General features: G+C 41.0%; 1 protein-coding gene across 15 annotated transcripts in view; it reads right to left on the bottom strand.

Moving 5' to 3' along the window:
* The window catches only part of MTCL1 (microtubule crosslinking factor 1), a 103,062-nt gene that overhangs the window by 48,090 nt on the left and 31,522 nt on the right, over positions 1 to 23,450 (bottom strand). For all 15 annotated transcript variants that reach the window (XR_010430970.1, XM_064656636.1, XM_064656677.1 and 12 more), the window contains exon 4: positions 568 to 627. Coding sequence is in view for 14 of the 15 variants with exons in the window: in XM_064656636.1 (XP_064512706.1) it covers positions 568 to 627 (60 nt within the window). In the remaining variant the exon portion in view is untranslated. The remainder of the gene's footprint in view (positions 1 to 567; positions 628 to 23,450) is intronic.

Genomic DNA, 23,450 nt, shown 5'->3' with positions numbered 1-23,450 from the left:
AGGAAACCGGGCAGACCGCTTTCCTGAGAAGGATCAACCTACGTGATTCCAATAAAACCAGTGTCCAAAGGGAGACTGAGTGGGTAGCTTAGGCTTTGTGTTGTACCTCAGATCAGGGAGCACAAGTTCATGTTCTGCTCCCCTGACACCAGAGAGATCAGACTCTGGGCTGCGACACGAGAGCTTGCGTGGTGTCATTGCAGTGTGCGAACTGCATTCCCTGCCAAGACACTCATTAGCACAAAATCTTTGGCACTGTGTATAAATTTAGTTAGTCCCTAAGCTGTGATCCAATTACTTTGTGAGGAAAGGTGATTTTCTCTTCTTGTAGAAAACCTGCAGCCTGAATCTATGGATACAAGCACAATGAGCCCAGGAAACTGCACAGTTTAGAGACCACGCTTGTGTCCTAAATTGCTTCTATGTTATCTCTGGGAGGTCTCAGTAGATTAAGGCCTAATTGCACTCTAGTTAATATGCCTGATGGCCCTGTCAAAACTCATAAAAAGAAATTTTGAGTTTTAGCATGTGATTTTGCTCAAAGGTGCATGTTCATGAAAACCATACCTGGGTAAATGTCTTTTTTTCTTTGTGGATTTCTCTGCTGCCTCTTCTCTTCAGGGAACTCTGCAACAGAAGCAATGCTGAGTTATTGACAAGCTAAACACAAAGCCTGCAAGTTTGGCAGGACTCACCACTATACAATTAATTTAGGAGAAAGAAATAATATTCTCCTGAGCAGCTGGGGATTTCATTTTTCATAGTAATTGTTTAAAAAACCAAGATGATCAGGTCCTTGTCAGTGAGTTTTTCAATGTACAAAATTTCCCACCAAAACAAGGAATAAAATTAGTTAAAACTTCACAGAGCGAGGACACTCCCTACCTCTCGCTTTTCTTCTATGGACCACCTCAGTTTTTTGGCAAAGCTTCCTTTTTGCATGGGGCAATGATTCATGTTTGATTAATTCGGGGCAGAAGTCCAAGAATCTTATTCACAGTGGATGTGAAACACATTGTGGAAACCTCAGAGGAAAGCAACCCCCTCCCAAAAAATAGGCAAGGACATTCATGTTTAAGCTATGTGGTGTAACATAATTGGTTAATCTGTGCTAGCAAATATACTGAGGAGCCCAGATAAAGACCAGGTAACTCTCTGGGTATTTCTGAATTTACTTTATAAATCAGATTTGATTGGCTTTGCAAATCTTTATATCCCTTTGTAAGCAAGTTTTTTAAGACATGGAAATGATGTCATCACTACTGCTTCGTTTTCAGAAACTTCTCAGCACCCAAATGGAAAAGCATGGTTTTCCTGAGAAGTGAGAGGTGGAGCACCATCAGCACATTGCCAGTGTTTGCACTGACTTGTGTCTCAGAACCCACGTTCAAACCAGTGTGAGGTGGGTCTGTTTAGAAAAGGCATAAATTTGACACTTTCCAGGTTGAGGTATCAGAAGGGATCAACAGGTATTTGGTAAAAATTTAGCCCAGTGGGCTATATCCCAGTCTCTGTTACCCACACTAACCCAATACTGCAAAACATGAGCCCAGTGAATAGGAAGGGAAAGGAGGGAGAGGCATCCTGTTAATTAGCTAAGCCCAGTCTCGTGCCCAATCATCAAATGACAGAAAACACGATGTGAGCTCGGGGACCAACACACCCCCCCCATGCAAATCCTAACCAAAAGCTTTCCCTGGCTTTGTGGTTTCTGGCTGTTAAGATATGCAGCTACTGCGCATTATAATTATTGCACACAAAGACAAATCTCTCCTTCTGCTCTTTGTTATACATAGTTAAGTTTTTAAAATCCATTCATACACAGCACCATATGCCCAAGACATACTACAGTTTATTTTTGTTAATCTGCTCTCTGCTTTAATCCAGTGATTTCCTATAACTAATGAAGCTGAGTAAGAGAAATGTCTTATTCTGGATACTGAAAAAGTTTAATAAAAAAAGACTTTGAACACTAAAATCATCATATGAGAACCTGTTACATAAGTTTAGTCAGGATAAACAGTTACTGTTTTCTCTTTTTTTTTCTTGATTTTTCTTTTTTTTTTTAACGTGGTGTTATTCTGAAAGCAGATGTGTAACTGAAAGCAATTACTAGTCAGCAGCATCATGCCCTGGCATGCAAGATGCATGGCTATGGCTGAAGAGATATGGGGCATAGCCCTGGTCCTCACACTCACTTCTTTTTCATGTGACTTCAAACAAGAGCAGCTTGAGAGAAATGAGGTTGTTTGGATACTGCATTTAATTTGTAAGCTAACTCCATGCACAGTTGTAGCAAACAGCTACTAATTCTGCTAGAAGTGAAAAACCTTGTGCAAAATGCTAAAAACCTCTTGCTGTTAGGTATAGGCAAAAGACTACACTTAGACACATCCAGCTGTAGAAGCTAGGGGATATAAAGACATGGGCTATGGTATGCAAGAGAAAGTAATAAAGCCTTTACTGTGTTATACAGGATAAATAAGGGGAAGGGAATTAAAATTTAGGTAGATGACATGGCTGAGAAATAGGTAGGTAGTGATCTGGCTTTGGAAACTGTAAGCTCTGCTCCTCACTGAAATAATGCATTTCACAGATCCAGACTAACAAGTCCGTAACATAGTGCACTAGATGAGGCCTTGCTTTAAGCATTTTCACACTGTCCCATTTGGATTTCTGTAAGAACAACCTTGTGATCAGTGCTCAAGTGGGAGACTGGTTTATATTTCCACAAGGCAGAGACTCAACCTTAGGCTGAGTCTGTTCTCAGTGTAAGAAAAAGAATGCTATAAGAAAAAGAATGGACTATTTACCTCTGGGAGTTACAGTGGATTACAGGGAGAAACTGTAATGTAGCAACTACAGTATTAACAACAGGAAAACTGCAATTATTTTCACTTTCCCTAGGAGCCTAGCATGGACAGGAAGAGGTGTTTTGTGACTTTTCATGAATTCCATTTTTAACTGTTCAAAGAAGAGTCCTGTAAACTGAGCAGTGAAAGCAAGACTACCCACTCCAGCAAGCAGAAGTCAATGCACTGGAATTAGAGGTTGAGCAAAACATGGAAATAAAGTTTAAGAGCAATCCTACGTGTAAACACATGATAGGCCCCAAGTTTTCATGTTGAAGCAAGCGCTGAGTAGGATGAGAACTGAGCTGTGAACAGGTGTCACTAGGGAAGGACTTTGAAAATGAGGGAACCAAGAGGCCCTAAGAACTGCCGACCTGTCACTTTATTCACTGCTGCTGAGAGGAGCAAGTAATTTCGGGCACAGTCTGGCACCTGCAGGCAAGCGTGGGCTTGCTGTCAGATGCGCATCAAAGTGAATCTGCAAAATCAAGTAGTCAGTCACTGAAGTGACAACGTCTGCAACTTAAAAACAGAGAGGCTGGCTTGGAAAGTCCAGCCCTGAAGGCAATTTCTATCACTGTGATGTGTGAGGAATCATGCACAAGCATCACTGGGGCTTATGAGCTGTATAAATAATGTTCCGTGCCAATGATGGCTTGCTACCGATTGCTCTGAAATGGATAACCACAATTTTCATTTGCATTCATTAGAAAATACGGCCTGTGAGGGATCTGACATATTTAAAAAAAAAATATGCACAAGTGACCAAATCCAGCAGCAGGTAAAGCAGACTGCTTGCAGATTACCAATAACTGCAAGGCTAACAGCTTCAGAACTGCCCATTGGCTTTTCATAATAAGAGCCAAATTCTTGCTAGCTGTTGAGCCCTCTCATGTTCAAGAATGAACAAAACATCCAGAGAGACATAATCTCTGTCCCACAGAATGTGACTCATTGGGAGATCTTGCCAATGGACCAATTCTTTCATAGTGGTTACTCTCCAAGAAACACCAGTGATTTAAATGAAGGTAATTCTGCTTGGCATCTGTGTGAATCGGAAGAAAACCAGATCCTCTTGTTAACAGATGGTTAGAAGGTGGATTTATCCCCAAGTGATGTAAACCAGTGTTTGTTAACTGCACCACTAATCACTGCTCAGGAACGCTTCACTGGAAGCATTTTCCAGGCACTGTGCAGGACTGCCTAAGAAGATTATAGCAGGGGATGCAAAAAGCTAGGAATCTCCGTGTTCCTTCTCCAATAAACTCCCTCCACACAAATGCAGCTCTGCTGGTCACCACAGGCAGTTTCCCTCTCAATTTCTTGCAGCTTTGGACTTGCCAGACCCTAATATTGAGGGGGTGCATGATTCCCCTTCATCTTACTGCTTCAGACTATACTTGCTTGTCCAGTCCAGTAGATAAAGAAAAAACACTTTGTGCACAGCTCTGGCACTCTTAAATCACTGATGAATAAACCTTCTAAGAAAAGAACCCTGAAAGAACTTGACCAGTACCTATTTTTTAGGAGAGGCAGATTTCAGCTATCACACTGCAGCTGTTCGGTACTGTTACCTGCCCACTTGGTGAAAAGGAAGTATTTCCCATTTCTGTAGCAACATCCCTTTTTTAGGTAGGACAGGGTGGCTTCCCATTCTTTCTTAAGGCCTGAAGTGCTTCTAAATCCCAGGTATTCAAACGAAGTTTTGCTTTGCTGCCATCCCATGCATCTCTATTACAATGGCTGTGCAGTGAAAGTACGGTGCCAGCTTTTTTTTTGTGAGCTCTTGTATGTATCTATGGGATGGTTAATGGAACTGGAAAATACAATGACATTCTAATTGCTTTTCAATTGCTGTAGGCCGTTGAAAAGATATCTCACCAAGCCCTGATAAAGCTGGGCTTGACGCAAGTGATCTATATCTCCATTCATTCCCACGTGTGTTTCATTTACCTGAAACCCCTAAATACTGTGATATTCATCATTCACATGACCTAGCAAAGCAAGCTATGTTTGAAATATCATAAGCATTACAGTTCAGGATAAAAGCTATCCCTTGAGTAAAAAAGCAGCAAAGCACACTAGCTTTCAGCACCAGCTTAAATTTCCCTAACACTGCATTACTCTATTGTGCTAAGCTTATGAATAGGGGCTTTGGAGGAGCCTCTTTCTTTTGCCTCTAACTACGAATACACCGCACTGTTTGTTTCCCGTGGCTTCCTGATGCCCTTCGCATGTGGACTGATATCACTGTCGTGATATTAGCTGGCTTGTTGTTTACAAATAATGTGGTGTGACAGGTCTGCGACTGTGCTGCAGGGAGGGAAACAGCAGGGTTGCACCTGCTGTCTGAAGCCCTGGAAGGTTAGACAGCAGCTCTCAGGAGGATAGGAGACAGTTGGGCTGGCTCTGTGTTCAGCTCAGTGCACACCATTTCACTCAATATTTGGTCAGTGGAGTCTGACGTGGTGACCTGAAACCAATATAATAATTCTTATTAATATAATAATTACTTAGTAACAATTGGGAAAGGATATAGCCCAGTGATGTAATAATTGTTATCAATATAATAAATTAAATACTGCAACAGAGAGCTGACATCGTAACCACTAATACGTTTTATAGAATTCTGCCCACTTTTCTTAATGACTTCTTAAGTTCATTAAAATATATTTTAAAAGTCCCTGCCCCATTTTGTTAAGACATAAAATACCCAAATTACATCACATTTGTCACAATACATAAAGAAAATGATAATACCCTGAGACTAGACTTTCCTTTTTTGGGGGGGGTCCTATTTGAGGTGAAGAAAACCAGAAAAAAACAAGGTAGATCATTGCAGACAACACTGCTTCTTCCCCTCCTGCTACACTAGTGCTGAGACGCTGATGTGCCAGGAGCAAACACATCCCTCCAAGCTCATCACTTGTCCATTTGTGCAGGTATTAAATGTGAGTTTCACACACTGTGCCCGTTCCTTAACCCCACACCACAGGCACATGTGCTAACCCTCTGCCCAGGCACCACCTTGCTTCCAGCCACTGCCACCACATCCCTCACAATCCTGCCAGGGAGGAGATGTAGCCACGCTGAACACAGCAAGGGAGTGCTGCCAGGCCTCTGCTGCTCCATCTCCCACCCTATTACGCCTGTAATGCCCATGGTAACTGTGGCTGGGACCAGCCGCCCCCTCCTCCCTACCAGTGCAGGAGGCAGGAGCAGCACCCCAAATTCCCCTACATCAGCTAGCCACAGTCATCAAGCACCAGGCCCCTCCTGCTCCCTGCAAACGGGCTGGGAGCCATGTCAGCCTCCATCCCTTTGGGAAAGAGCCTGTTGAAGAGCAGGGCTTAATCCGAGTGGTATGTGCTGCGCTGACACCACCAGAGCCCTCTAATTACCTCGTTAGTGTCATATCGTAGCAGACAGCCTGTGAAAAATGTACTGTGTACACACAGAAGCAGACCTGCCCTGAAACAGTTTGCCAACCGGAATAGTCCTCATCCTGGGCCACAAAACCTTATGGAATGAGCACCATGCCTGGTGCTCATACCACAGGCAACACTTCAGCACACTGAGAGAGAAACAGTATTCTTCTCCGAGAGGGCAAGCATCCAGCACTGCAGCCAGCAGTGCTGGCTGAGGCTCTCTTTGTCACCTCTCTGGGCAAAACATGGGTTGCAAAACTCCCTGAGAAGACGAAACAACTCATACAACCTTTTTAAATCTGTATTTTTTCTATTGTTATGACTCTTACTGCAGCACCCTGGGCAAACCAGACAACTGCTAGAAAAAGCAGCCCCCAACATACTTGTCCTGCCATCCACCATCTACCTTGCACTGCTTGGTATCATCTGCATCACCCAATGCTAAAACTGGCTTAAAATAGAGGTCAACTGCCCTTCCCTTCTCTTCTCCATGAAAATACTCTCTAAAACCCAGCCTTTTCTGAGAGACTGCAGCAAACACACTGCTGTCATGTCATAGGCCTCTCAGTTGGGGAGCAGCCAGCTAAGGTTGGCTTTATGGAATGGGACTGCAGGCCAGGCAGTGCTCAGAGAGGGGACTGGGAGTTTGCATTCCCAAAGGAAGACAATATGAGAGTATTTATTGCTGATCACTGCACACCCAGCCTGGCATTTCCTGTAGCACAATCTATTACAGGCATAAATATTGGTTTTTTTCCAGAAGAAGGTTAAGAAGGGAGTATATGCACGGGGAATAGACACCTGCTGTCCAATTGCAGAGGCAGAGTCTGCTAATTCTCTGCCACCAAGACCTTTTAGAAAGCAATACTACATAGCTGGCAGTCCCATTATCAGGATAGCCTTCAGATCACTCGAGGAACAAACTGGAGAGTTTGACAGTGATGGGACAAAGCAGAGTTAGACGATTTCGACAGTGCTGGTAAAGGCGAAGAAGGGAGCTGAGCAAAGTTCCAAGCCCATATTAGGTCAGGAGGTTACTGTAACCGTTTACAGAACTGGGAGAGGGAGAAAACACAGCTCTGCAATCTCTGCAGTGTTTCATGTATAGATGTAAAGGGGTAATCTCACAGTATCTGGAAAGAAGAATATTTTTTGAAGTCGTTTTGCAGAGAAGGATATTCAGAGAACTGCAACATCTGTGCTTTCCGCACTAATAGATCAACAGCCACAGGATTGTTCCTCACATTGGGGATGGAAAGAAAAATTTTCCTTGAGCAGACAGTTACGAGTACAAGCATATTCAATCTCCTCTGGATTAGAGCAACTTGCTGTTTCTATAAAGTATTAAATGAAATTCTAAAGAAGCAGAGAGATTAAAGGCCAACTGCAATGATCCCCAATGAACATGTCCCAGATAGTCCATAATCCTCGGTTGCCTATCTATTATTTCACAATTTTAAGGATGCTGCACTCTGAAAAAGTGGTTTATAAAAATAGAGCAAGAAGACAGCAAATTCACAGTTTGGTAGCTGGTGACATGTTTGAACCTCAGATAGTTTCTACATGTGACACACTTTCCTATACATCATTCAACGCACACAACCATTTACTGTCAAGCAATGGGTCACTCCCAAGACATCCATATTCAGCAGGCCATAGGAGTCACAGTTCAAGCACAAATGAAGTTAGTTCTGCTACAAGGCCATCAATTATAGGAATGAAATTCAAGCCAGAGTGTAGCAACTGTAATTAAGAAACGGTGAAGCCAGGGCAGGCACAGGTGATGAGAAGGGAATAGAACTCCTGTAAATATGCCAGTGCAATGTCCACCCACTCTGCAAACACATTCTGTGAAGCAAGAATTCCCCTCATGGAAGAAAAGTGCTCGGCTACCTATGAGCCAAACTGCAGCTGGAAATGACCAGAAGGCAAAGAAACCTTTAGGAGAGAATACGATTTCAAAATCCGCATTTCCTTAGCAAAGGAACCAGTCTACAAAGACATTTCAGCACCAACGCTGTATATATCAAATGAAAAACTCTACATGATGGATATAGCTTCACAAAGATGTGCTTAGAAAGCAGTATGACAAGCCCAAGTGGTAACACAGTGCTTTAAACACTAAAACATAAAAAATGCACAGAAAAACTATAAAGGTTCCACAGATGCTAACAGCAAAATATTCCAGTGCGAGGCATGTTTCTGAGGAGACCTCAGTCTGAGTAGATATTTGGGATATCCTTAACTATTTTGCCTGCTCCTGGGTCTGGACTGTGATTATCTAGGAATCCCTTCTGATTGTTTGTGGCGAGCTGAGGTGACTCTGTAAGTGTGCAGCAGTTGCACTCTCTCACGCTACTGCTGCTTTGAAGCCTAAAACGAGCTGCCTCAGCTCCTTGCTGGGAGTCGTGGTCACTGCCTCTGGATACAGAGGAATGCTCTGACTCGGAGGGCAAAAGCACAAAAGGGAAGGTACTATGTGCATTATCGGATTTTATGTGGAGAAGGGAGACCCGGGAGAGAGTCTCAAAGGCCTCAAAAGTCTCTGACCTCTGAGAGAAGCTCCTAGAGAAATGGGTGAAAGCATGGGGTGAGAAAATGCCTCTTGGTCTGCTCTGTAGCTCCCAAGAAGGACAGACAGCTGTTCCACCCCTTGACCAAGGAGCTGACTGCCCCAAGCTTCCCCATTGCACTGCCTCACTGCTTCAGAGAGCTGGTTTCTGAGGAGGCAAAGATGCTCAGCACTTGCCCAAAGGAGGATTTTGTGGATTCCACTTTGTTGTACTCATCTTTTTCTAGATGCATCCTGTTTGGGGCCTAACTCCTATACTTTGCTTTGGTACAGATTTGTTATGAAGCACAATGTTTGTCTGTTTATTTTTTCAATATAGAAGGGAAAAAAGGATGAGCCATTTATATTCCCTTAAATCAGAAAAAGGATTAGTTTCCACACTTATTCAGGAATTTATCCCACTGTTCTCTCTGCCTCTCTTGCTAATATCAAAACAAGCACGAGAAGCCTAATATAGTAACATGGATGCACTAAAGAAAAACCCAAACAAAACAATAATCACTATGCCAAATAACATACTCCATTGGCATATCCTTGTGTTGGGAGAGCTGCAGTCAAACAACTAGGACTGGTTTCAGGAGCTGCTTGTGCGTAAGAAGCCTTGTACCCTCCAGAAAGTGAAGGACCTACCAGAGCAGTGCAAGAAGGTCACCACAGCCATGACCAACACTGAGTCAAGGCAGCAAGCAGAAAGGGACCCTGTCTGCACTGTGTTAGGGGGCTTGGGAAACTTCTACCATTCCTCTCCTTTTGAGGGAATGAATCTGTAAACCTAGTCACATTGTACACAGTATTTTTATTATGATGATTATTAAGATAACAAATGAAGACTGACAGCTATTGGGTTTGATGGCTTTCTCTCAAAGGCTATAAAATTATATAGCCTTTATAATGTAATATAGCCTTTATAATATAATGTAGCCTTTATAAAATAACCTTTGTTATTTTATATACCTGGTGTAAAATGTGTATTACAGTTCATTGATGAAGAGTTAAAATCTCATTCCAGATATCTGAATTGCGTTGCTGAACGTCCAATCCCAAATATAGAATAAAATATGAGCAGCACTGTCGACTTTCCAAGTTCCTGAAAGATAATGCCAGTCGGTGTGTCCTCAACTATGCACCAAAACACACGGGAAGAGATTACGGATCCCTTTGCAGAGCTTGTTGTTGTTGCTGCCCTAGGTAAAGAGCTTTCTGAAGATGATTTGAGAATCAGCTTCTGAAAAGTCATTTTTAGACAGTAACTCCAAAGTCCCTCTAATCTCTATGTATTTCTCATGCTGAAGTACATCAGAGCAGGAACACACTCTTGTGCTTTGTATTTGATTTGCCTACTCCTAAGAACTTCTTCATGTGTGGAAAGCTTTGCAAAGTATTTAGGAAGAGCAAAGCAGCAATGGCTTGCTTCTGCCAGGAGCAGGACTGCAGGGTGAGAAAATAATCAGGGGAAGTACCCTTTTATTATACTTCTTGACCAAAATGTAAAGCAGACACTTATTTTTTTAACTATAAATCAGCATATGAAGTAAAGGGATTTAACCATATACAAATAGCTAAATACCAGATAGCAGAGTAGAATATATTTCTGTGCCAAAATCATACCAATCTCCACTTTTTTAATGCTTTTTCAAAAAAATAAAATCTCACATTTGCATTAACTTTAGTGCTTGGACTAAGGCATCAGGCAATGTAAGACTCTCACTGCCTCCACTGAAATGGGAGTTTTTAGGAGAGTGGACATCATTAATCCACAATTACTGTTCTGCTGTGATTAACAGTAAAGCAGCAGGGATGCCTGATGACAGGATGTGATCAGGTCACATCCTGAAGCCATACCGAGTTTGACACGGAACATCTTTTTCTCCCCATTTTTTCTTGCTTTTTTTTCCTTTATTTTCCCCCTTTCCCCCTCCTCCTCCTTTCCCAATTTTTTTCTCTTTTTCCCTTTTAGTTTCCACTCTTTTTTTCTTTCTCCCTCCCCCTACCCAAGCCTGACAGAGATTAAGAAGCATTTGGGTGATACTCTCATGCACATGGTGTGACTATTGGGGATGGTCCTGTGCAGGCTAAGGTTGGACTCAAGGATCCTTGTGGGTCCCTTCCAACTCAGAATATTTTGCGATTCTATGAATACAAATTCAGGATTATTCTGCAAAGCCTGAAGAAAAAGCAAGTGGATATTTGGCAAGGAACTTTATAAACTTTCACCTCTTTTCCCTGACTAGCAAAGCAAAACAAAAGGGGAAAGAAAAAGGAAAAAAACTCAAGCCAGCAACCTAAATATTCTTTCTCTACCACTGGTCAATGCAGCGATTCACAAAGAGCTGTTACTCTCCCAGGAATAACAAAATGGAAATGTCTGGGCTACATCAATGGAAGAGCTTTTGAACTGAAACATGGCAACAAATAGCAAAATAGGCTTTATCCCAGCCTGGGTGCAGAAGATTAATGACTACCAATAATATGTATGCATTAGAGTGAATAATGACAGCCCTGAGGAAGGACTGACAGAGACTGACAATTTTTTTAGATCATTATTTCTCAGATGACTAAAACTATTACAATGAAGAAATTCATGCGCTTTTCATTTTTCTAATTAAAACACAAAAACTGTTTCTCTCTACCTCTTAATTCTCTGCTCTTTCTTTCTTTCTGTGTCCTCAACCACCTGGAAAAGGCAGCTCCTCACAGGTAAGCTTTTTCTTAGCTGAGGGCCCACCCCATCTCAAAGAGTGCTGCAGTGTCAGTGCTTAAAGTAAGGGTACAAATAGCTGCCTTAAAGATTTCCACAGCAAAAGAAACACATAATTTGAATTTCTGGTGGCCCTAAAGCAGACATCCTGAGGTCACTACCTGGGTATGTGCTCTGCTCACTGACCAAAAAATAAAGGGAGTAAAACTGCTTGTGGATGGATCTTCCAATGTGCCTGCTCATTAGCAGTGTAGATTTCATGTGATCATAGTTTTTATGGAGGATCTCGATAAAATATGCATTTCTATTCCGCTCTTAGAAATCTCAGTGTGATGATTTTCTGCTTTGTTAAGAAATCTGAAGTCCTCAGATCTCTTTGCTAGCTGTTTTCTAAGATCCTGGCAGTCTTGACACGTAAAACATTGGGACAGGGAGAGCAAATAAAACCACAGGCAATTACCAGCTCATCTCAACCAAGCATCACTTTCAAAACTACTTTCCCTTCCTTCACTACCCTACCTTGTCAGGCTCCCAGGAGCCCTAAAAGGAGCTCTGAGATAAACAGAAATGGAGAAGCACCCACTTTTTCTCTCAGTAATTCTATAAGGCATGGAAAGGCCCAGCTCTCCCTCTCCAGACTTTGATTCTCTCCCACTTTTTGCAGTGTTTTGCCTCTAAACGCAAAGCAGGAGGTGCAGTGATCTTGTTCTTATAACCAAAGGAGCTTTGAATGGGTATATTGAGACTTTTTTTAGAGCCCATTGTGGTTACCACACAGTGTAGGATGAGGGCATCAGACTCCACTTACTGGGATGAGCGAGTGAGGGGTGAAAGCCCTCAGAGACCCACAGCATTGCTTTAAAAAAAAAAATAAATAGAAAAAGGTAGGAAATAAATCAGGATAAAGTTTGCAATGTATATAAATAGTCTGAAAAATATTGACTGTTCAGCACTTGCACATCTGCAAATTCACTAAAGAGACATGAAGTTATAAAAAAAAAAAAGGATCTAAGTGAAGCTTAGAAAACTTCACCCCACATGCTCATTGCTCTCTCACACAGATGTGCACACATGTGCACACATGAACACACACCTTTTAGTAGTGCTTCACCACCATTTCAGCATCATTGCAGCCAGGCACACAGCGCTTTTCCTCTCCCTCTCCCTTACTCACACATGACTTCATGCTACTTGGCTTACTGATGTCAATGCAGGAAAAGCTTTTCCTGGTCACCCCAAATGCCTTGAATGACACCCCATTTCCTAATCTGTCTTAATTGTTTTCTCCTTATTTTGCGTATAACTGAAGTATGAATTTGTAAGGTGTTTTCATTTACATGGGAAAACTGGAGAAAGCAGTTTGTGCCCCAGAAGGAGACAAAGAAACTTGAAGCAAAAGCAGATCTAGAATTAAGCAAAATAAAACTCTAACTGAGATTATTACTGTTAATGACTCGGAACTGAAACTTATTTGGATGAATCCCCTTCAAATTTTGCATATTCATTTCCCTAACTGTCAACATAAAAATGGCAGGTTTAAGTCAAATAGTCTATTCCTATAACAAAAACAAAAATGAAAGCTTGTTGTAACCTTAAATTCTAAGGTTATAACCTTAAATTACCAATCTTATTAGAAGGCCTATAGTTACCTGAAATCTCCTTTTGCTTTTCAGATAACAAAACTACTCACACTTTAGGAATAGCAGATGATTGATTCTGACTGGTGCTTAAGGAAAATACTTCTGTTTTTTTAACCTCATTTACTGCCACTTGACTCTGTACAACATCATGCACACTCAGTATCACTTGTTGCTATGATTCCACCAGTGCCTTGCAGACACTGCAAGATGAACTAAGTAGGCTCTACCTTCCTTCCATATTATTCAGCAGGGATTCTCTTTAAAAATAAAACTTTTGGAACACCATTCAGCTACTACTGAGACATAAAATTAAAAGATTTCTACCCCAAAAAATAAGAGAAAAATAGTATCTAAATAAAACTCAAAAACTCCAAACCGCCACAACCAAAATTCAATAACCATTTTTATTTCTGCAAAGTGAATCTGTAGTGTTCACAGCTATTCATGCTCCAAAGTTGTGCTGCACATATTGATGTGAGCGGATCATTATTCATCGTGCAAGGCATCCCACTGTCCTCACTTCAGTAGGAATTGCAGAATCACAGTCCTATTATGGGCAGACCCAATATTTATGCACACTTGTCAGATTTCACACAGCTCCTGAATGACATGCTCTCCTCTGGCCCTGCTTTTCTTCTCTTTAGGCGCTTCTTTCTTTCCTCTGCCCTCTAACTTCTATGTGGCTTTTCATAAAAAGTGTGAATTTAACCAGCAAGCCTCTCCACAAACTCACTTGTAAGACTGTTCAGTTCTCACAAGGAATGCTGGATGTATTCATCGAGACTTTAGACTGAAATATTCGGTCACACAATAAACCTGTGAGGGAAGGATGCTCGCTAACCAACACTATAGAGCTAAGATCAGAGTAAGAGCTGAGGGAATGGAAGAGACTTTTAAAACTTTGCAATTTCTGTCTGCAAATAGTCTGCTGAAAATACTCCGGGCTACCAGCTGATTGTAGTGCCACTAAGTATTTTAAAAAGCAGCATTGACAAGCTTTCCTCTGAACTGCTCCTCCAGCTGCTCTTCCTCCTAATTTTTTTCAGTAAATATATTCCCTATAGATGCCAGGGGACTCTGATTTTCCTAAGAATAATAAGGCTTTAATACCAAAAGCATTGCAGATTAGCAGCAATGGCAGGTGTTCCTGCATGCTGCGTGGAGGGAGCAATGTCCCCACCACTGCTGTTGCATTAACACATTCCCAGCACCAAACGGCACTTCTGGATATATTTCACAGCAAGAAACTACACAGGGTCTAATGCGGGAATAATCTTCAGAAGCAGTATTTTCCTTTTGGCTGGATTTTAACAAAGAATGCAAATGCATATAGGTTTTTGTAGTCTGAATGTTTCTATTCAAACCTTTTGACTCAAAAGCCTTTTTTTGTCAAATACTGATCATGAAAACAGAACCTAAAACCCAACCAGTCCTTTTCAGAATCAATATTCTGGGTACAACAGTGCAGTAATATTACCTAAGGGGTTACAGTTTTTAACATCATTGCCAGCTCTTACATTTTTCCTTGGCTATTTCAGTCTTCTGAAAATGAAAAGAGAATAACCTTAATGCAGAAAACTGCAGTTTTGAGGGGTTTCTTAGGATACTAGCTTGGTAGCATACAGTCAGATGCCTGCTCCCAGATTAGAGACAGGGTGGTAATTTCAGCTCTTCTGGCGATTTTTTAATTTTACCATTTTGTTTCCTTATGTTGTCACTGTTGATTTCCTATCTGTCAGTGTGTCACCGCAGAGAGATTAACTGAAGTTTCAGACTCCACTGAAGTCTCTTTGTCCTCTCCCACATGACACATTAGCTACGCATTGACATACTCCAAACAAAAAAGGGTAACTGGCAACAAAGTGCCCCATAGCCCACACTGCTGATGCAAATTTCTCAAAAATCATAAGTTTTAAACTCATTATGCTTGGATGTTTGTGCAAATGTGCCTGGATCTTTGCACTAGGTTGTCAAAAGCTGCTAAACGAAGAAAAGTGATATTGATTTTTCTCTCTTTTCCCACAATTCAATATTTATGATGCAAACAACACCTAAACTATGTAGACTTCCTCATACAGCCTTGAAGGGCTGCACAGTCAGCAGAATCCCAAAGTTCAACTGCAGAGGTCAGGCAGACAGACACATAGAGAAAGGAAGAAAAATGTCATGGGACTACACCCACTTTGGAGAGGAACAAGCAGATTATTCTGCAAGAGAGGTCAAAATTTTGATTTTTCTACAGCTCCCCAAGGCAGCAGATGCAAGCACAGATATGGTAAATAAGAAAGCTGAGTTCTAGTTTAACACCAATTTCTGTATCGCTTAACTTCTAGACTGCAGTTTGTTCATGTATGTGCCTCCCAGGATTGTTGCAAGGATTAGATCTGGCAAGGATTAATCTTTAAATCTGGTTTTTGAAAAGGCCTGCATATTAAATGCAGAATAAGAGCAACAGTTAAGGTCACTTGATTACTCAACAGGCAATGGAAATTAAAAGATGAGCTGTCACGTCATTATCTTACATTGTGTTTAGAAAAATTTTCTCTTTATTATCCTGGGATAAAATCTGTGTATAATTTGACATGAATTAAAAAGCACACAGGTATTGGAAATAGATATACCTTAGACAATTTAACAGTTACACAAATGGCAGTCCTAATTTATTCCTCGATTCCATTTGATGTTCCACCACACTGCAAGCACGTATGTCATTTCATGTTATGGCAGCTGTCCTGGAAATGTGCCAAATTCAGCACTGATGTTAACAGGTGCAACCTGGCATAAGCCAGGTACGGTACATGTAGCTGCTGCCAACAGAGATAAAGTTTGTTCAAAGCTCTGTTAAACTGGGAATGTGCCAGGTTTGCACCTTTATTATCAGTGTGTCCAGTTCTGCTCCTCTATCTAATTTGTTGCTGCTGTCTTCTTGAATGTAAAGCATTAAATCAAAGAGAAGAGAAAAAGTAAAAAAAAAGCAGTATAGATAAGAAGTTCATCACAAAACACAACAGACAGCTTTGTAACTCTGAGGAGCTACTTCTCAGCTGTGGTGCTGCAGAGCTGTTCACCTCTCCTTGTTTTAAGCACTGACAAAAGACAAGGACCTTCAAAAAAAGTGTGTTGAGTTCAGTAAAAGAAGCTGCCACTGGTATGAAGGCTCAAGCAGAGAAACAGGCATGCTACAGGGGGACAGCAGTGTGTTCTTACTGGGAACCCTGTGCATCCCTGTTGACCTCCACTTCTGGACATGAGACCATAAAGGCTGCTTTGGGTGGAGGATTTTACAGATCACTTCCATTAGTTGCTAGCAGTGGCTTCCCCAATAACTTGTAGAGTCTAAATTCCAGTGGGACAGGCTGCAAATGCTAGGACACCCCTTCCCCCCCCAAAAAAAAGGTTCTTTCCTTCATCTGGAAATGGGTACACAGTGAAGGTCTAGCCCAGGAAACAAAAGTTGTGTGGTTTGGAAACCCACAGTAGGGAAGACTCCACGAAGAGTTGTAAGGCCAACATAGTGATAAAAGCAAGAGCAACTGGGGAATTGTGTAAGTGGAGAGAGTGGCATGACAGCAGTGAGAACTATTTGGCAGTAAGACAATAAACACTTAAACCAGATTTATATTTGGAAGTAACACGACAACCAACAGTGGAATCACGCTGCATCAGGGGAAGTTCATATTGGACCTTAGGAAAAGGTTCTTCACTGAGATGGAGGTTAGTCACTGGAACAGACTTCCCAGGGAAGTAATCATGGTACCAAGCCTGTCAGAGTTCAAGGAGCATCTGCATGACACTCTCAGTCATATGGTTTAGATTTAGGTAGTTCTGTTAGGACCTGGGAGTTGGACTTGATGATCCTTATGGGTCCTTTACAACTCAAGATATCCTATGATTTAACAACTAACAAGGCTAAAGTTTGCCCCAGCTGCTGTTGATCCAGTCCATAACTAAATTCACTGTTCCATGTCCTACCAGTTCTTCCAAGCCACTTCTGGAAAAGCAAGAGACTGTGTTAGTCAATCACATCATTTGGTAGGGAAATGCACAATCCTGGGGCTCTCTGTCTGTAATCTCCACATCACAAGAATAGCAAAACACTCTTCCATCTCATCTGCAGACCAAAGTCTGACATTAGTCCTATGCTGGCCTGAGCCCTCAAAGCTCTCGCTGGATTCCCAGGGGTTTTCTGCCTGAGAGATGATTGATTAATCCCCAACCATCTAACAGAAGGTCACCAGAGCACTCCATGCTCTCCTGAATACTGTGCAATCACAGGATTCAATTTAAAGTTTCTAAGGACAAGCAATTGGCTCCTCAGACACTGATCTACGAAACAGTGGGGTGCTCAGCTACAGAATAAAGGAAAGCAGGAGAGGGCATTTCAGGAGCCTATTGCTAATGAGCAAACCATCTGTCTGTCTTCTTTGTGAAAATTAGCTATTTATTCTGACATTTCCTTTTTCCCAAAGAGTTTTTCTGCTGATGACCTTATTATTTTAAAATAATGTAATCTAATTTTAATGTTAGTACTGTCAGAATTTTTTTAAAAAGCAATAATGATAACTATAGTTATCTTAGCAAACAGAAAAATAAAAATGTACCACGCCCAGAGAGAAAAGGTGCAACTTATCCAAGCTGTGAAGTCCCACCACAACCAAGCCCCACCGGTGATAATTATACTCATTATTGAAAAAAAAACCCCCATGGCTAGCTGTGAAATGAATGACCAATACTGAATTCTTCATATGGGATCATTCTTCCATAACAAATGAAAAAGATGCTGAATACAAATTACAGAAAAAAAAAAAGGTCTCACTGTTGGTAAAAGCTTAACACAAATGCATAAACTGGGATGGTCTGCCTTACCAAATTTATTTCTCTCAAAGGAATGCATCCCTTTCAGGACAGCAGACTGTCCTTGAATGCCTCTAAATGAGAACACCATTTAGCAGAAATGTAAGAAGAGGATACAGAGACTAATCGAGCTGTCCATCCATCTTCCTGTATCATGTCTCTACTGCAGACATTACCAGCTGCTTCCCAGAAGAGGGTAAAAAGCCTGATGATAAGTTAATAGGGATAGTCTTCCCAGCTAGGAAGTCTCCTCCTTACTCTTACCAGCTGTAGACTAATTTCAAATATGAAATTTTGTGGCCCTTTCAGGACTTTCCTTCAGATTTTTTTTTCTGCCTTTTCAAGCAGTGTCATTACAATCTTAAATCTGAGCAGCTAGGTAATACTAAGGCACTTTTAGCAAAAAAGAATATACTATAATGTAAAAAACCCGAGTATACAAAATTTTAAAATGACATCTGATTATACATGATTGGATATTTCTGTATCCGCACTCCTTTTGATTGTTGTCTCAAATCAGCAAGCACGGACCAACTCAGACCTCACAGGTGAAATCACAGGGAAGGCTGTTTCTTTGGATGGGCAGGTAGAACTTGATAGTATCTCTCCAACCACGTTTTGATATGAATTTTAATCTCAGCTGAGTCTGTATTTCTTTATGCCAGGTAGTAAATGAAGAAAGCTGCATTTGGACTCACATTTGGACTCATATGTTGACTTTGGTGAGACAAGCATTTACCCCAAATGAGCACTTTGCTAAGGAGCTTTGTCAGTAGCGGCATTTTCTGATATTTAAACTGAAGTTCAGTTTGCCAGGCTTAGGGAGTGAGAGACTTACTGAAAAAGGACTGACACATCCTGCTGCCATGAAGGTCTTGCAAGAACATACTTCTCGTAACTACCTATGGCTACTCTTTCTTTATCCTGATGCCATTCCCATCAGCCTTTCAGCTATCTGTGACATATAATGAAAAGAGGCATAACGAGCCTTGAGCTAATACTAACCCAGCATCTTTGGGATGTAAACCAGCAACACTAAATAATATCAAAATGTACAAATAAAGATGGTAAAAGAGCTACATTTCTTTTAATATTTTATGTTTAATAAGTGCAGTCCCACATAGCAGGATCAGACCTTTGAATTAAGAGGGAGCAGCTGGTCATCTCTGGTTTGTACAGTGTGCTACCTATGCTAAAGCTGCATAAAGTTAACAGTAGGTAAAATTTTTCTTTAATCAAGCAACAGACGACATACAAACTGCAAATGCTGAGGGCAACCAAACTGGCACAAACTTCTCTTCTGATGGTAAAGCTTGAGCGATTCTTGTTAAGCATCTTGAGTATGTCCACTGGTCTCTAAAGGCACTGTGGACAATAGCTCCAAGCAAGGCTGCTTCACTGAAAGGAGACTACAAACCCTCTGTTGTTAGCATTCATCTGTTTCTCATTATTCCAGCAGAATACAAAGTCTGAACAGATCTGGAAAATTGTCCTTCCTACACAGACATTTTTTCCTCCTTATTGTCTCTCCAAGTACTGAAAATGCAGCTGAAGGCGTGAACAGCTGCGATACTGGAAGCTTCAAACATGCTACTTATGCAGTAGCGGTGCTGGAATGGCCAGAGCATGATGCTATGCTTTTATCAAAAGGATGGTTTTTGGGAGTGAACTGATAAAGCAGATTTTCCTGCTCTTCTAAGAAAAGTAAGTGCTCCAGGGCCATGTGTTCGTCAAACAGGACATATATTTCTGGTTTTACAATCTAGTAGAGGACGATAAAGGCCTAAAATCTCCACAGTAGCTCAGAGTATGTGTCAACAGCTCTATACTTTCCTTCTGAGAACATTAAAAGTGTGATAATTTGTTTGTTTGTTTTTTTCTTCATTGAATGATGAACCTACTACTTGGGTGTAATTGATGACAATGTGACACGGTGGGAGGACTCTAGGCAGCCCAGTTACCTACTGGTATCCACTACCAGATGGCTGATTTTATTTGGTCCAAGACTGACTGACCCAGGAATACCAAGGTTATTGTTATAAAAAAGCTACACTTCAAAAAACGAGAAAAAATTAAAGAACAAAAAATAAGGGTGTTCTGACTAAAGGCTTTATCAAAATGAGCTTAAGGACCTGGAAAGGATCAAAGCAACACTGGGGGGAGGAACCCAAGCAACCTAATCACTGAAATCAGAGCATGACAAAAGAGCTATTGTCCCTGGAGGGAAACCCAGGAAGAGCTGAGGGGAAGAAACTTTCCTTCTGGACTTCCATGGGAAAGATGGAGGTTACTGCCTAAAGGGCTATAGGGCTTGTTATGGGATGCAGGGGGAAGCAAATAGTGTAAAACCTATCCAATTGGCAGTTTGACACTTTTGGAAGATGAAATGCCATATTTTCTAGATCCACTTTCTTAAAGTGGACAAAAAATAATTTCAGGGAGAAAGACAGTGCAACTAGGCAGTCCTTACACTTATTTTCTTTTTCTACTTGTAATTTCTTATATATATCTCCATGCATGTGTCCACAAGGTCGTAAAGTACACAATGGCTGTATGTTCTACACATCATATATCTGCATATTTTATTTATAAGGCTGAATAAGACAGCATAGATGCTTTTACTTATTGATTACAGTCTTTATTAGTCGTGTTTAATTTCACTTAAGCATCTCTTTTTAACTTTAATGGGCTACAGTCAGGTTCACCTATTCTGTGCTCACACTGAGCACAGAATGAATTCCAAGAATGAAAATTCACTCAGAGAAAAAGGATTGAGGCCACTATTGCATAAAATGAATGGGAATCATATACCTGTTTCCAAAACTGGAAATCCCATTCTGAAGTTCCTGACGTTCTAAGCAGGAATCCAACACAATCTCCTAAGGTTACTTCAAGTCATGAATGTCAGCTTACAGAGGGACTGCGAATCAAGAATTGTTCCAATGGGTTAAGAAAATACACAACTTCGAAAGACTAACTGAATCCCTCTTCATGTAATTCACCACTACAGTCAGATCATGAGGAATCACAAGGACATTCTGGCCTGAAATTAAGCTTTCAATACAGAGCACCAAGTGTGAATGGAGATATAACTAAAGGAATTTTCTCTACCTCTGTGTGCAGTGACTACATAATGGTGACTTATCTCTGATTGCTCCTCAGAGGCAACTCTGCTACCAAAAGACTGCCCCAAGACTGGCCATTAGCAGCACATACACCCCTCGACATCACCATGGCAGGAGTACACTTTAGCAGCCGTATGCAGAATCACAGTTAAAACTTCATTCCACCCACATTTTTAAACACTGTATCCACATAAAAAGTACAAAACACCAAGAATGAAGAGAAGCAAACTTAAAATAACAGAGTTGCCATACCAAGGTATAAGCACACTTTGGTAAACCCCTGTCTCAGGTAGATGGGAGAATTCAGGAGGCAAGCGACAGTTGGGAGCATATAGTGCGTCATTCCACATCCAAGTGAGTGTGGTGTCTCATGGCACATAAGGAAGGGCAGCACCATGACATTCATGCCGTGTTATTCAGCTGGCTGAAGCAAAATGCTCCTTCTGCTTTCACAAGTGCTGTAGGTGTTACTAACTTGGATTTGCTTGTTTTTGCTCTTTTGGGACAAGGTCGTCCTTGAATTAGCCATATATTTGGGAAACAGCATAACAAGTTATTTGAACCACAGCTGCTGATCTTAGTTCATTTGTTATATACACAGCTTTCTGGAAAATGGCTGCAACAACCTCTACCAGAATGTAAAAAGCAACTGAATAAAGGACAAAAGCCAGGGAGTTTTTTTAGATCTCATTACCACTGTGCCGGTGGTCAGCAAACTTCTTGGTTTACAGAGGTTCTTTATCATCACCAAATTAAGAAAGAGAGTTTTTAGGGAGAACAGTGCTGCAGCCATGTTACAGGAGAAAACTGGAAGCGAAGAGATTAAAACATTGTTTGCCTTCTCACAGTTGGCAACATGTTCCCCTGACTCACGCATATGTAGGAGACCTGCCCACAGTCTAAATCTATGCAGGAGCTTTGAGTAAGACCTTATTACAATCTCTTTCAGTGCATGCCCATAAACAAGGTTGTCTTCCCAGCATAAATCTTCTACATTATATTTATGCTTCACTGCATGTCTCAGGAAAACATTAGAGGGTTTATCATTGCTAAAATTTCAGATATACTACAGCAAATGGTTCAGAAAATTATTCATTAGCTGTTAAAACTGTTAATGTAAAACTCATTTTTAAACTGTAGAGTCTTTTTGACAGAGAAGCTGTCTTCTGCCTTTTCTGTGAAGGATTTGGGATATTTTGGGCCCACATAAAATTATAGTAATATGCTCACGAGCGAGGTAATGAAACCTAACATTTTATAATGGTGTCTCTTATAGAAAAAGTGTTCCAGAAAAATTTGGACATACATGTCTCTAACTGGAAGTTTTATTTATAATAAAAAAATATTCCTAGTTTGACAGATCTTGATTTCACCCCTTTCTATTTTTAAACAGGTTTTCACTTTAAATCAGACTTTCAGAAGAACAAATGGCTTCAAGTTGAAATATTTAGTCTTTGCTTTCAACCCTCCCTTACGAAAAAGAATACCATGGAAATAATGCAAATATCGGCCTCCTTGCCATAGGTCAGAACCAGAAAAATGTGAAAGCCTTAACTTTTTATATAATACTCCTTCTGTCTGCTACATACATTAACATTTACGATGGAAAATGTTGAAGACCTCCCACCTCCAGTTGTTCAAGAATTTCTTGTTTAGCATCCACTGCAGACGATAACAGATTTGCTGGAATACATATCTCTGCATCCTCAGATGAATACTCTGTCTGTTTGCAAAGGTCTACGGGATGAGCATGCCAGAAAGTGAAGTTTGTTACAGCTCCAGACAGTTCTAACTGGAGTTTCTGTGTACATCTAATACATATCTCAGTATTCACCTAGAGAAGACCATATGCAATTTCTCTACACAGAGCTGGAATCTGTGCGGTGGATCAAAAGATCCTTGGCGTTGATATCAGTAATTCCCTGCTATTTTCTATATCCTTGAATATTGGCTCCAAGGAATAGCCTTCAAGAAAGTTCAAACCTTTAGTTTTTCTGCCTTTCTCAAGTTTTTGGTAAAGAACTCCCCATATCACCTTTTCCATCTACCAGTTGAATTCCCACTGAACAGAAAGAACATGAGTCAGAAGTACACATATGAAGCATACCAAAATCCTGAAGAACAATGGAATTGCATCTCACCACTAACCTGACAAACAAGGTTCTTTGAAAATCAGTGATCAAACCCCCTTTGTCTGACTTGATTCAGCCATATTCATGCAATAAGAGGCACACACTTCCTTCTTGGGCAGACTTTGACTTCCAGATCATTCATGCCATCA

The sequence above is a fragment of the Pseudopipra pipra genome, chromosome 1 (assembly GCF_036250125.1).
Source record: "Pseudopipra pipra isolate bDixPip1 chromosome 1, bDixPip1.hap1, whole genome shotgun sequence".
NCBI lineage: Eukaryota > Metazoa > Chordata > Aves > Passeriformes > Pipridae > Pseudopipra > Pseudopipra pipra.
Note: the sequence above shows the minus strand (reverse complement) of the source record. Positions and strands in the feature narration are given on the sequence as shown.